Raw genomic sequence first — 13053 nt, 5'->3', positions numbered from 1 at the left:
TTAATTAAGCACTACTGTCTGTCATATTATAAAGTCAGCACTTTTATCTGCAGTAACCACCAAGATGGGAACCTTGCAAGTCAAGAAATGAGTGTAAACCTGTAAACCTCTATTTGCAAATACAGTAAAACTGTATTTGCAAAAAGGCATCGTCATGTTAATACTTGAGAATCAAAACCCTCTGAATTTGACAAGTGAGATCCTGCCACGACTACACTACTTCCGTACTAATCAGGAGGATCACTGCACAGAACGGATGTGTGCAGCGATTTCCATTTTCCAGCTAACAACACACTTTGCTGCCACACTGAGAGGTTGCAAATGGCCCTGGAGGCAGCTTGTCTGAGCATGCTTGACAACACACTGGTGCACAGCCAGGGACCCGGGTCAAGCTTGTTTCCAAAAGCAGCAACCGCACCTGAGTTTGCAGCTGTGAGTTTGCTTCCTATGCAGCAGGGAAGTGTGACCTCAGGGTGGTCCTGGGGCTGCTCTCTGCAGGCAGCATAATCACATCCCACAGGAGATTCACCACCAGCTTCAGCCTAGATGAGGTGTTGATACCCTGAAGAGATGGCTTTGCATGACTAAAGCTAGACAGCCACAAACACAGCAGGGCCACAAGCTCATCTATCTGGCTCCTTATCTATAGTGGAAACATAATCTTGCTATTCTCTACCTTATTGCTGTGTGGTTTCAGTAGTTAATTGCATTGATGATGTGAAGGGCTGTGCAAGTGCCATGTAGCTCTTCATCTCTGGCACAAACTGGTCATGCTGCAAAGTTCACAGTGATGACAACATCATCACCTGTTCACTCCTGTTCAGCTCCTGTGAGTGAACTGATGGCCTCAATCTAAATATAAACTCTCCAAAATACTATAAAATGAAGAACACTATCATTGCTATTCAGTTTATTGCATAACACCTGTGCCTGCAGCTTGTCATTGCTATGTTCCTTAACCTCTCCCTAAGCATGGTGACTACCACCAGTACTGCAGAACTATTGTCAGTTTGCTGTAATTAACTCTTCTGTTTGCAATCACAATACAAGCCAGGGGATCAAATAGATTTGTAGACTGAATCACTGGGTGGGATGGCAAGACAGCACAACTTCCTTGACTGCAATGCATCAGCAGTAAGGAGTAAGTGACTTCCAGTGCTGCTTGCACGATCCTCACTGGCATTAGCGTGTCCAGGATGGACAAGATGCATTTCACTTCACAATACCAAGAGGATTGAGATAAGCATAACTTCACTGGCAAAACTTCCGTGAGAAAAAGGCTGTGGCACAGCCTCACCCAGGATCTAGCACAGACTAAGACAGGGTTACAGCAGACGCTGTGAAATATAACTTTCACACTGTGATGATTATTCTTTGACATTTGTGAAGTGAAACAGTGATTTCAGTTAGTGACAATATATAGAGGGGCGCATCTTACAAATTTAGAATTGAATCTCAGATACTGATTGCAATTCAAAACAGGAAACATGGTTAAATCTGAAAATCACTGAATGCAATTTGAAATACTTACATAATTTGACTAGTTTAAACATTAGCACATTTTTACAGGCAGCTTGTATATTTTTATTAAAATCACATTAATTAACTGATCTTGTTTCCAGTGTGTTTAAATGAAAATAATCCAAGTCTAAAGAGGTCATGCCTATAGGGCTATTTACTAACATTTGAATAGGGGAAGGGGAAATGCTGCTTCTAAGCAGCAAAACAGAGCACTGTATTCTCTCTGGCAGAGTAAACAATTTCAGAACAGTCAAAAACAGACCAAAAGGCAGCTATGATCTTCCTTTTTCATTTTTAGGCATTGTGCCATTCTCTTTATTGACCAGTATTCTTCTGTATTCATTATATTTCTTATACATTTAATGTCTTTTTAGGAGACAACTTTGTTCCCTGATGAGGAAACACAAAAGTTCAGTTGCACTTTCTGCTCTGCCTTCACTTCTGTCACTCTTCATAGTTTCCCTGGCCAGTCTACTCCCTTTCTTAGTTGAATATGCTCTTCAATTCTGTAGTTTAAATTTGCACAACATAGTATCAAAGCAATTATGTCTTTAGCAATATGTTCAGCTTCTGGGAGGATTTATTGGGATAAGAGATGAGGTTATTTTACAATCCAGAGATTAATGGTCAAGCTCAATAACTTCAGCCTGAAGAAGAACAATTCAACCCTGACAGTGAAAGTACCCAATTAATTAAACCAGTTTGTCCACTAGTGTGATGGATTTATCCTCACTTGAAATCTGCCAGTGAGGGATCAGGAACCTTCCTAATGTGAACACTGTGGCTGACCTGTGGACCACCAGGAACAGCTGTGTGACAGGCCATGATTGATGTTCATCAGGAAATTACAGGGGGTGACCACAGAGACCCTGCTTGGCCCTCGGGCCATGTCCCTCAACCATCCACTTTCCAAGCAGGCTAGGCCAAAACAGATCTTTTGGATGTTACCAACAGCTCTTCCCTGGCCCAATCCCCCAGCCAGTTCTTTACTCTCCTTTCTGTACTGCTTTTGATGCCACCAGACATTTTTATCTTCTTGGTATCTCTTCCTCCTCCACTGATGAACACAATCATCAACTGATTTTCTTCCTACCTCTCCCGCTGCTTCTTCAGTGCTTCATTTTTTTTGCCCAAATCCATTTTTCACTGTAACTCCCACACAGTTCTTTTCTTGGCTTCCTCCTCCTCTTGCCTACTCTACCTTTCAGAGTCTCATGACGTTTAACAATCATCTGTACAAGCTCAGAGCCTTTGTGCCAGAAAGCTGGATCACGTGAAGCAGCAGCAGCAGCAGCAGTCACATGGCCATATGGAGGGCTTCTACTAAGGCAATGAAATACAGAAACATGTTCAGGCAGGACCACTGCTCAGGAGTATTGGTCATATTTTTGCTGACAGAACTGCATAGAAGTAATTTTTTTATGAGTATACTCAAATCAGGCATCTCCTTTTTATCCTTACTCAGGCATTGCAGTTTTTAGTTGATACTGTAAACTATTTTTGAGTTGCACAGGCATTTTATTAGAATTACATACAAAACCACATACGAGCCTAACCACATTGTAATGTGGTAGGTACTTATGCAGAGAACATAAAATCTTTTGAAATGGATACAGCCATATAATATTGCTCATTCTCAATTGTTCAGATTTGAGAATATTTACCATTCCTGAATAGCCCAGCTTGTGTGGAGAGAATCCCAAATATAAGGAGGAGGAAATCACACAGTATGGCTAAATAAATCACACTGATGCAGCAGATGACCACAATTACTTGAGCCTCCTGAGACTTAGCCTTCTTTAGAAATGAACATATGGGACCCCAAACCGAAGCTTTAAAAAAAAAAAAAAAAAAAAGGGTCTGTCTGTCAGTTCCCTGAGTTATGCGATGCAACAATGTAACAATGGATAAAGGAAATGTTAACTATTCAGAAATACTGTTTGTGAGCGGACACGGGGCTGTGAATCCGCGGTTCAGGTTCGGGCCAGCGCTGCTCTGTGGCACCGCGCTGGGCTGTGCGACCCGGCCTCGGCAGCACCGAGACAGCTCTGCTCTGGCAAGGCTCAGGCACAGAACTGGTAACGCAAAATCGGCAATAGCAACTTCAAGGGCTTCTCTAAATCATAGCAAGACTTCTTAAAAATTAACTAAGACTAAGGAGCGTAAAAACCTATGCAGTCAAGGCTGCCGAGAGGGGTGGCTCCCTCAGCTGCACGAATCCTCGGCTCCACATCACCGGCGGATGGGCTCCGACCGGCCGTGACGGACTTAAGGAAGGGAAATAAAGAAACAAGAGAGCCTCCGACTCGCCCTGGGGGTTCCCTGGAGCGGGAGCGGAGCCGCAGCCCGAGGCGGGCATGGTCCCTCCCCACTGCCAGAGGCACGGGAAGCTCATTCTCCCGCTTAGGGACAGTACCGCAGCCCAGCACCTCCCGACGTTGTCGAGTTCCACCAAAAAGCCCTTTTTTATGATAAGAAAACGAAAGAGCGGCAGCCTCCCCCCCTCAGAATCCGCGGGGCCGGAGGAGGGGAGCGCCGGCCGCGCCTGCGCGGAGCCGCTTCCTCGTTGTCGCGCGTAGCGGCGGCGGGCGGCGCGTGCCCGTCAGCGGTGCCCGTCAGCGCGGCCCCGCGGCCCCGCCGCGCCCGGCACGGCCCGGCCCCGCCTCCCCGCCCGGGGGCGCAGCCCGAGCCCGCACAAGTCAGTGCTCGACGCGGGCGGGAGCAGCGGCCGGGCCGGGGGCGTGGGGGTCGGCGCGGGTGGGGAAAGGGGCTGAGCCCGGCGCGGTCGCCGCTCCCCCCGCCGCCCTCCCCGCAGCGCCGCGGCGGGGCCGAGCCGGGCTGCTCGGAGGCGGCCGCGGGAGCGCTCCCCACCGGCGGGGCCGAGCGAGGGGCGCCGTGCGGGGGCCTCTCCCCCTTCACCTCCTGCCCGGAGGAGGAGGGGGCGGCCGGGGAGAGGCTGGATGTAGAGGGCGAAGCTTCAGCCTCCCTCTGCGGCTCCGGTGCTTTGATGCTGCGTGTCTCTGCTGGCTGTTAACATCTTCCCTCTCCTTTTTTTTTTTTTTTTGTCTTATTTTTTCCCCCCACCTTTCCCCTCGAAACTTGGCTTCTTCTCTCTCCGGATCTGTGTGCCCGGCTTCTCCTGGGCTTTACCGGTGGGGCAGGATCATGCCGGACCAGATCACCGTGTCGGAGTTCATCGCCGAGACCACAGAGGATTACAACTCCCCGACCACCTCCAGCTTCACCACCCGCTTGCAGAACTGCAGGAACACGGTCACGCTGCTGGAAGAGGTAAATCGTCCACATCCCACACCCTATCCCCTGTTTTTTACCATTTTCCCTCTTTTTTGTTCCTCTTTATTAATTTCTTTTTCTGTATGCCTTTGAGAGAGCATCAGGGACCGGGCAGCACCACCCGCCCAAATCCACAGGAGCCAGAGGCGTTGGTATGCATGTAATCTGGTCTTTTAATTGTGGGACTTTGCCCTTGTGTTGAGCTAGTTACAGAAAGCTTTCCTGCTCTGGCGTCTCAAAGATTAGTGCGTAAAGCAGTTGTCTGAACTTAAATGTTGCTGTGGTACTTCTTGGTGTTTTCAGTGTTGTCAGTTGTTGCAGTAGAAAAAAATGCGTGAATGTTGGGATTTTCAGAGGGAAGATGAAGGGTGAGTTTTGTTTGAGAGCATTAGTAGAGGTTTTCCCCAGCCACTCATTACATCAACTAAGCACAGAACTCTGCAGAAATCTGCCAAGGGAGACTTGGTTTAAGAAATGAGGTAAGGATGAAGAGGTGAATGTGGAGAGAGGGAAATAATATGAAAACAGAATTGGTGGAAGGAGAGGAGCAAAATAATGCAGCAGAAGAGATTATACGGTCTCAGCACTTCAACCTTGAAGCCTCAGTGCTGGGGTTTTTTCATGCTTGTTATGAGCGTCATTTAAATGTTCACCCTGCTCTGCTGTCAAATAGGAGCATGAAAATGGGTAAACTTCCAGAGCTGGTTTCCAAGGAATATCAGTCCACTACTTCCTATTTGAGGTTTCAGAGTGATTTCCTATGGACTAGGTCAGTGGTTATGAGGAAATGTCTTCCAAATGACTTTAAAAGAAGACAGTGTACAGCTCTTCTCTTGCCCTGTGCTTGCTTGAAGGTCCAAGCATGATGACGCTGAAAGAAGACAGATTTTTGCTATTGTTGCAGAGGTTTCAGTTAGTTGTTGTTTTGGATTATAGACTTAGTTCATCAAGTATTTGTCGATTCTTCAGGAGCCAGCGTGTATCTAGGAGATGGATTTAATAGAGTCTTTTAGTTCTGCTAAATGTGTTGGCATGAGCAAAACATTTGGTATGCAAGGAAAGAGTATTAATTATTTAATTAATTGTTTTTGCTTGATAGTCTTGGGTATGGAAATATAATGCTACAGGATTCAGATCAGCTGAAGTTTTAATAGAAAAACTGCCTATGTTCAAAACTGTAACAGCGCTATTGTGTGGGGCAATTGACAAGAGTGATTGTAAGTTCACATTTAGAATTATCTTTTTTATTTTTATTATGTAACCTAGATTAACATCTGTAACTTTTCGATATTTGTAACTGGTTTGGTATTTCTTTTCTCTTGTAACTAAGCCATGGCCACTGATAGATTTCTCACGAATCAACCTGTTAGGTTAGTGTTTGACAGAATTGCTGCCCCCTGTTCTTAACGATGTGGAATAGGTACAGACATTGATATGCTTATTAGTACACTTGACAGCATGCATAGAGTTAAATAATATATATTTTGTCATCACTGAGGACTTCTAGGGTAAGAATACAGTGTAATGCTTTCATGGTTTGGGAGATATACATCAGTACAGGCTGAATGTGATAATGCCTTTCCAAAGAGAAACAAAATATAGAAGATAAATACACAGTGTTCTTCACTATTTGTGTGGACTGTGTGTATTTAGAAGTTTTTATGTCAGATTTGACAATAAATCGAGGAATAAAGGATGGTGGGTACTTCTGTTGCTTGTATTGCTCTTCTTTGAATTTCTTTTGTTTCTATAACTGTTTTACGTGCCCTATTTTAACTGATCGCAGTTTAAACTGGACTTGTTTTGCATTATTTTTTATTATCAGTAAATGCAAAAAAGCTTTATTTGGTGGGGAACAAGATTTAAACAGGCTCTACTGTACCATGTGCAAAAAATCTGCAACTCTCCCAAATTGATAGTTAATAATTTGCATGGGGAAATACAGTCAGGATGTGGCTAGCAAAAGGCTCCTTTGGAGTCTTTGTGCATGCGAGCTACAATTACAGTGAAGACACGGTTTTGCTACTGCTGCTTTCAAGCTGGGTTGGTTTCTCTACACCTGCTTACCTAAAGCAGTGAGGTCTGTGAAACACGGGATTAAAACCAATGGTTGAAGTGGGTGTTCTGTAGCTCCTGCTGCTGTTGTTGATGTGTTGTGAATGACCTAAGAACTCCTCAAGCAGCTCCTGAACTTCAGTGGTGAGCCTGCTGTGTTAAGGCAAAGGGGATGGTTCCATCCTTGCAGCTGTTTGATTTTCCACTGGATGTTGCATCTGGGCTGGAGCTCTCTCTGGGCTTTTGCAGGCAGTGTCAGGCTCCGTGCTGTTATGGCGCTGCCGGCTGAAGGATCTGAGGTTATTTTACAGCTAATTGAATTCAGCACAACCTGCATCTACCTCTGCGACTATAAGCTAGTTTGTGGATTAACTAATTATTTTCTTTATTCTAAGCAACGTTGCAAACTGGAACTATTTCCTGAACAGAAATGCAAGGGAAATTAAACAGATTTAATGAAAGTTAGTTCTGTTTCCCAGCCTCTGAGTCCAGTGTATTTCCTGCTGTAGCTCAGATCAGTAGCTAGATAAGAAAAACCTTTTCATAAAGAATGTGACGAAAAAGAAGTGGTTTTGTGCAGATGCCTTTACCTGATTCTGTGAAGTTATTAAAAAATTGTGAACTTATTGTTCCTGCATCACAACTAACAAGTTTTCTGAAATAATAAGAGGTGATGGACTCATTTGCTGATTTTCTGACTTGCTCGTCCATCAGTAGAGGGGCAGTGTGTTCAGCTGGGTGAATTGCTACATATTATCTCCTAGTTACCACTCTTTTTCCTATTTAAATTATTTTCAGAGGAGATTTTGGATCCAGTTATATGCAATTTTGGAGCAAGTTTCAACTGAAAAATCAGACCAGACATGTTTACCGATTCTGATGAGTTTGCATTCAATAAGTTTTCAGTGGAAGGCCTAACAAAGCACAAAGGCATACCTCACAAAATGAGAACCATGAAAGTGCTCCTCCAAAGGACTTCTCTGTTCTCAACTTATTAAAGCAACAGACAAAAGAAAATCTTCCACCCAAACTTTATTTAAATCTGTCATAATATTAATCAAAGACAATAGAAAGAACATGCTACTTTATAGCAGTTTATTGAATAGGAAGGTTTCATGCTACATTGTTTAAAACTACTGAAATTTACGAAGATTTTCAAGTTGTTTTTTTTCCTTTTAAGAGACCAAGCTTAGATTTTTGTCATCCAGTCACACCAGATTAAAAAAAAGACCCTGCCATATTTCTAGCCAGGCTTAGGCGTCTTTAACAGTAATTAACAAAAGCTGCAAGGTTGTTTTATAATATTTTTTTAGAGCATGAGTGTTGTGTAATTGCCTCCAAGTAAACACACATTTTCAAGTTCATTCTGTTGCTAAAATAATAGGGCTTTTTCTCAAACTCATAGAGGGAGAAACAACCATTATATTGTACTATAGGTCAAATTTGAGAGAATTTAGAATCTGTACTCCTTTCTGTTGATTTCTTCAGCATACTCTTACAGTCATGCAAAAAAAAGATATTTTAAACACATTTCTGCATGCAGGTGGGAGGTTTCTTTTATAATGCAACACTTTTGCTCTTTAGAAAGGCTGGGAGAGTTGGAGTTTTCAGCCTCTAGAAGAGAAGGCGTTTGGGGAGACCTTGGAGCAGCCTCCCAGGGCCTAAAGGTTGAGAGAGTTGGAGAGGGACCTTTGACAAGGGTGTGGAGTGTCAGGACAGGGGGGAATGGCTTTAAACTGAATTAGATATAGGGAAGGAATTCTTTACTGTGAGAGTGGTGAGACACTGGAACAGGCTGCCCAGGGGAGCTGTGGATGCCCTATGCCTGGAAGTTTTCAAGGCCAGGCTGGATGGGACCTTGAGCAGCGTGGTCCAGTGGAAGGTGTCCCTGCCTGTGGCGGGGGGTGGAACTTGATGCTCTTTAAGGTCTCTTCTGACCCAAACCATTATATGAATCTGGAATGATCATATGAAGAGGGAATTATTCCATATGTAAATGGATGGCTAATTACTTTTTTAAAGTAAAAAGCCTAAATGGTAAATACAGACAGATCACTGATACAGTCTCTTAAAATACAGCCTCTGCTTTATTTTGACCAGACACGCTTTTATATCCACAGAAGCTCCATGATTTGTATTACTCAAATAGATTTTGAAAAGTTGATTTTAATCATTGAGTTAATATTACTTTGTGAGCTAGCTGGAATTTTTAGAGAATGATGACATCTGTTCTGAGAATAAGTAATGCACATGTGGGATCACCACAAGACTGTCTTGATTATCATTCTGCTGTGTCCCAGCTCCAGCTGAAAGGACATCTTTGCACTCAAGGGATAGCTCAGTTATCATGACCAGGCAGTTCTGAGTCTTTCTCTTAAAGTAGCAGATGTTGTGCAGGACTGTCTGGAGACAGAGATTAAGCTTAAATATTTAAATTCTCTTTAGTCAGGCTGGTAGATATGAAGGGACAGCTAGAAGCTGATGATAAAATAAAGAATAGCTTCAGTTGGGATGATGCTGATTTTGCAGTTTAATGTCTGTTTTGCTGTTGTGCTTCTGTAATACTTGAGCATCTTAAATGATTAATGTTATTTCTTTCTTTCTTTTGCACTTGAGTGAGAAGCTGAAAACTCAAAATGTGTTTTCTGACAATTAGATTGGCTGCAGATATGTTTGCATTTTGCTTTCAGGTTTTGGTTTTGTTATGTTTTGGTTTTTAATTAAAAAAAACCCCAACCAACACTATTCCTGCAATGATTGTTGCTCATTTTGTTTCTCACCGTGCTGATCTGCCTGAGCTTTTGTCAGTCTAGGCTGGTCCTATAACAGATGTGTGCGTATACATCACTAAAAGAATGACTGTCTGGCTTCTGCTCAGCCTCACACACATTTTGTTGTTCTTGGTGCAAGTCTGGTGCAATGTAACAAAGCTTGAAAGGAGAACTTTTCTCATGTTCTTCTTCATGTCATGGATACATCTCTAAGATTAGAGATGGGAAAGGGGAAAGTATGGGGTTGTTGGTTTTTTTGCTTTGCCTTTTTAAAAAATTTTCTTTCAAAATGTGTTGTGTATGAATCATTTTCACAGTTTCCCATATGTAGCTTTCCCTGTGGGCTTCAGTTTATGCATTTATTTCTTATTCTACTGTGAGGAGGGACTTTTGGCATGAGGATGAGGGGACAGCATTTTTCCTCCTTATAATTTTGTTGAAACTTGTGTAGCACTGAGACTGTTGTAACATCAGATCTTCTGTGGTGATTTCATACCCTTTTCCATCCCAAGACCCTTTTCCAGTGACAAAGTGTTCTATCAAGGGGGGCAAATGAAACCATACATGAGAACAGGAGCATTTCCATTCTGAAGCAACTTTTGCTGGTATTATGCATAGACTTTGTTCATTACCCTGGGCTGTGATAATGAGTAGGATCTATTTTGTGTGTGCATCAGGAAAATAGAAACATTGAAAAAATTTCTGTCACTTAATTTCTTTTGAAGCATCACCTCTATATAATTACAACAAATAAATTATAACATACTAATCTTTGTATTTCTCCATGTTTTAAAATTAAAATAAATTTTTATTTTTTGGAGGTGAATCCAGGGAACTCCAGCAGCATTAGACTTAAACTCAGCTTTTCCTAACTTTGTAAATTATTACTTATGGCAGTTAGAAGCAGTCTTGCATCATAGAGAGCTTTGTACTTCAGAGCTGGTTTTTTATGTAACAGACCATGAGCAATCTTCAGTTTTTGAGGAAATAGGCTTTTGATAGCAAACCATCCTAAAAATAACGGATAAGAAAAATTTATTTGTGCAGTTAATAAAACTTAGGACAATTGTTGCTGCTTTTGCATTGAATGACAAATTGCAACAGAGATGTAAAGATGGGGATGTGAGCATTCTGAAATACAGAGGCCACAGTGGGAGCACATGGGTGACTCTGGATCACAATACTGAAAATGTGATACAGATGGAGTTGACAGCAGTGTATTGTATTTAAAATGCAGCTGAGGATGCTTTTATATTTGCATGCTACAGTATTTATTCATTTAGTGTGTAATCAGTTTTACCCTTCATTTGATAGCAGTCAAAGCATTCGTCTGTAATAAGCAGGCAATCTCCTTTTACTTAAATGTGACTGATGTTAGGAAAACTAAGAAACACTCACTAGTAGCTCAAAGTTTCAGTCATGGCAGATGAATTCGCTTTGCCTTTTGAGAATTTGTATTAATTTTAGGCATATTTCTGAAAGTACTTAGTGCATTTGGTACCTCATATGTTTTTTTGGGAAGTATTGCTTCTTGTTTTGAACTCCCAACAGGCTGCTTCATGTTTACTCATCAGTTAGGAAGCTGTGAAAGTGCTCTTTGGTGCACTCTGTTCAGTATGCTGTGCAGATAAACCCTGACAGAGTGTGTACCATGTGGTCATGGGAACTTGGCCCTGATGGAGGGGAGACACTTAAAGTGACATAACTTAAAGCTGAGTTTAATGTTTAGGTTTGAGTCCTGCGGAGACACCTTCCATAGTTAAAAAGCAATAAAAAAGTACTTTGAAGAAAACAGACTGGGGGATACAACCCACAAAGCCATGTTTGTATTTCAGCAGGGTGTCACTGAAGGACTGCACGTGAATGGTTCAGAACAGAATGAGATTGGTTGATTTAATTTCCAGTATGTTTCTTACTACGAAGAGTAAAGCTCAATTTTCATAACTGTCTTTGTGATTTGTAACAATATGAATAAAGATGGCTTTTAATAATTTTAAACAGCAGATGTGAAGCAAATTTACAGAGGATAATTGTAAGAAAGATCATAGCATCTCATTTTGAATGGAATAGTGCCTTGCAATAAAACCATTAGGCAGAATCAAGCTGAGAATGCTAATTATCAGTATTGTTTCAAGTGCAAAGGTAGGCAATATAAGCATATTCTAAAAAAAGGGCTCTCAAGTAATAGCGTTTTTATATCTCATGGAAAACTTCTCAGAGTCCAGTTAGCAGCATATTTTGGTACTTCTCTTAGAGACTGTTCAGCCAGGTTTGTTTGATACTGGCCAGGAGGTCTAAAGTTTACTGGTGAGTACAAAGGAAAAGCCTTGAGATAATGGCATGAGTTTCCTTTCCTGAAGGAGTGCAGCTGGATTTCCACTCCCTGCTGAGAAGTGCAACAAACAGTTATTTTATATTTCTAAAGAGAGAGTGTTAATCTGTGTTATTTATCTATAGCTATATGTAATGGGATGTAAATATTGCTATCAGTGGGCTAATGCTAAGCTTTTGTATAAGCATTGTGACAAGCAAGATTTTGGAGTACAGTGGGCTTGATTGTGGTGATTATGGATCCTTTAATGATCCTGTGAAAAAGCAACAGAATGTAAGGATTCCATTTCCCCCTTTACACGCAGAGATGTGCATGTGGGTCCACGTGGCCTTCTTGTCTCTTAGTCAGTGGTGAAAAGAGAGGCCTGAAGTTCTACTGTTGCTGTGGTTAAGCTGGAAAGTGTATGCTTTTTCTTTCTTTTAAATAGCCACCTCTATCTTGACCTTTCTTGTTTTATCCTTCTTGTTACATTTCTTAACGGAAGAAATATAAAACTCTTTCTGATGCAGAAATAGAAACTTACAATGCCAGTAAAGTATTTTAATTTCTTGGTTTTGTCTTGGCTAAGAGCTAAAAATCAGTATGGTGCTGGAGGTAACTTCTGCTAAACAAGAGTCTGTAGGGCTGTCAGACCTTAGACATGGTGTGCTCTGGGAGCCTTCTGTCCCAGCTGGTGAGAGATAAGGGATCTGCAGGGTGGGTGGGACATGGGCTGGGTGGCCAAGCCCAGAGGGAGGGGAATCAATGAAGCAAAGTTCAGGTTGCAAATGGCACCAGTGCCTTTCAGGATCAGTTTTGGGATTAGAGCTATTTGGTGTCTTTTAATTGAGTGGATGGTGGGCTTGAGTGTGATCTCATCAAGTTTATTTGGACCATACCAAGTTGTTCAATGTGCTGGCAGCAGTCACCCTTCAGTGGGTCCTGGAGAAGTGGCCTGATACAGGAGGAGCCTTGTGTGACTCATTGAAGAGAAATATGAAATCCTGCCCCAGGGATGGATGGAGCTGCCAATGTGCAGCAGTACAGGCTGGCCAGAGGACAGTTTTCTGAGGAAGAGCCTTGGACTCAGGTGGATGAGCT

The 13053-nt window shown here is 42.4% G+C and overlaps 1 protein-coding gene across 5 annotated transcripts in view; it reads left to right on the top strand.

The window, feature by feature from the left end:
* The window catches only part of ASAP1 (ArfGAP with SH3 domain, ankyrin repeat and PH domain 1), a 142053-nt gene that overhangs the window by 24591 nt on the left and 104409 nt on the right, over nt 1-13053 (top strand). For 4 of the 5 annotated variants that reach the window (XM_030943110.1, XM_030943107.1, XM_030943109.1 and 1 more), the window contains exon 3: nt 4683-4812. In XM_030943110.1, coding sequence (XP_030798970.1) covers nt 4683-4812 — 130 coding nt within the window. Of the gene's footprint in view, nt 1-4173; nt 4220-4682; nt 4813-13053 lie in introns of those variants that run through there. The other variant, XM_030943108.1, reaches the window with a different exon arrangement.

This window comes from Camarhynchus parvulus, chromosome 2 (assembly GCF_901933205.1).
Source record: "Camarhynchus parvulus chromosome 2, STF_HiC, whole genome shotgun sequence".
Classification (NCBI taxonomy): Eukaryota; Metazoa; Chordata; class Aves; order Passeriformes; family Thraupidae; genus Camarhynchus; species Camarhynchus parvulus.
Note: the sequence above shows the minus strand (reverse complement) of the source record. Positions and strands in the feature narration are given on the sequence as shown.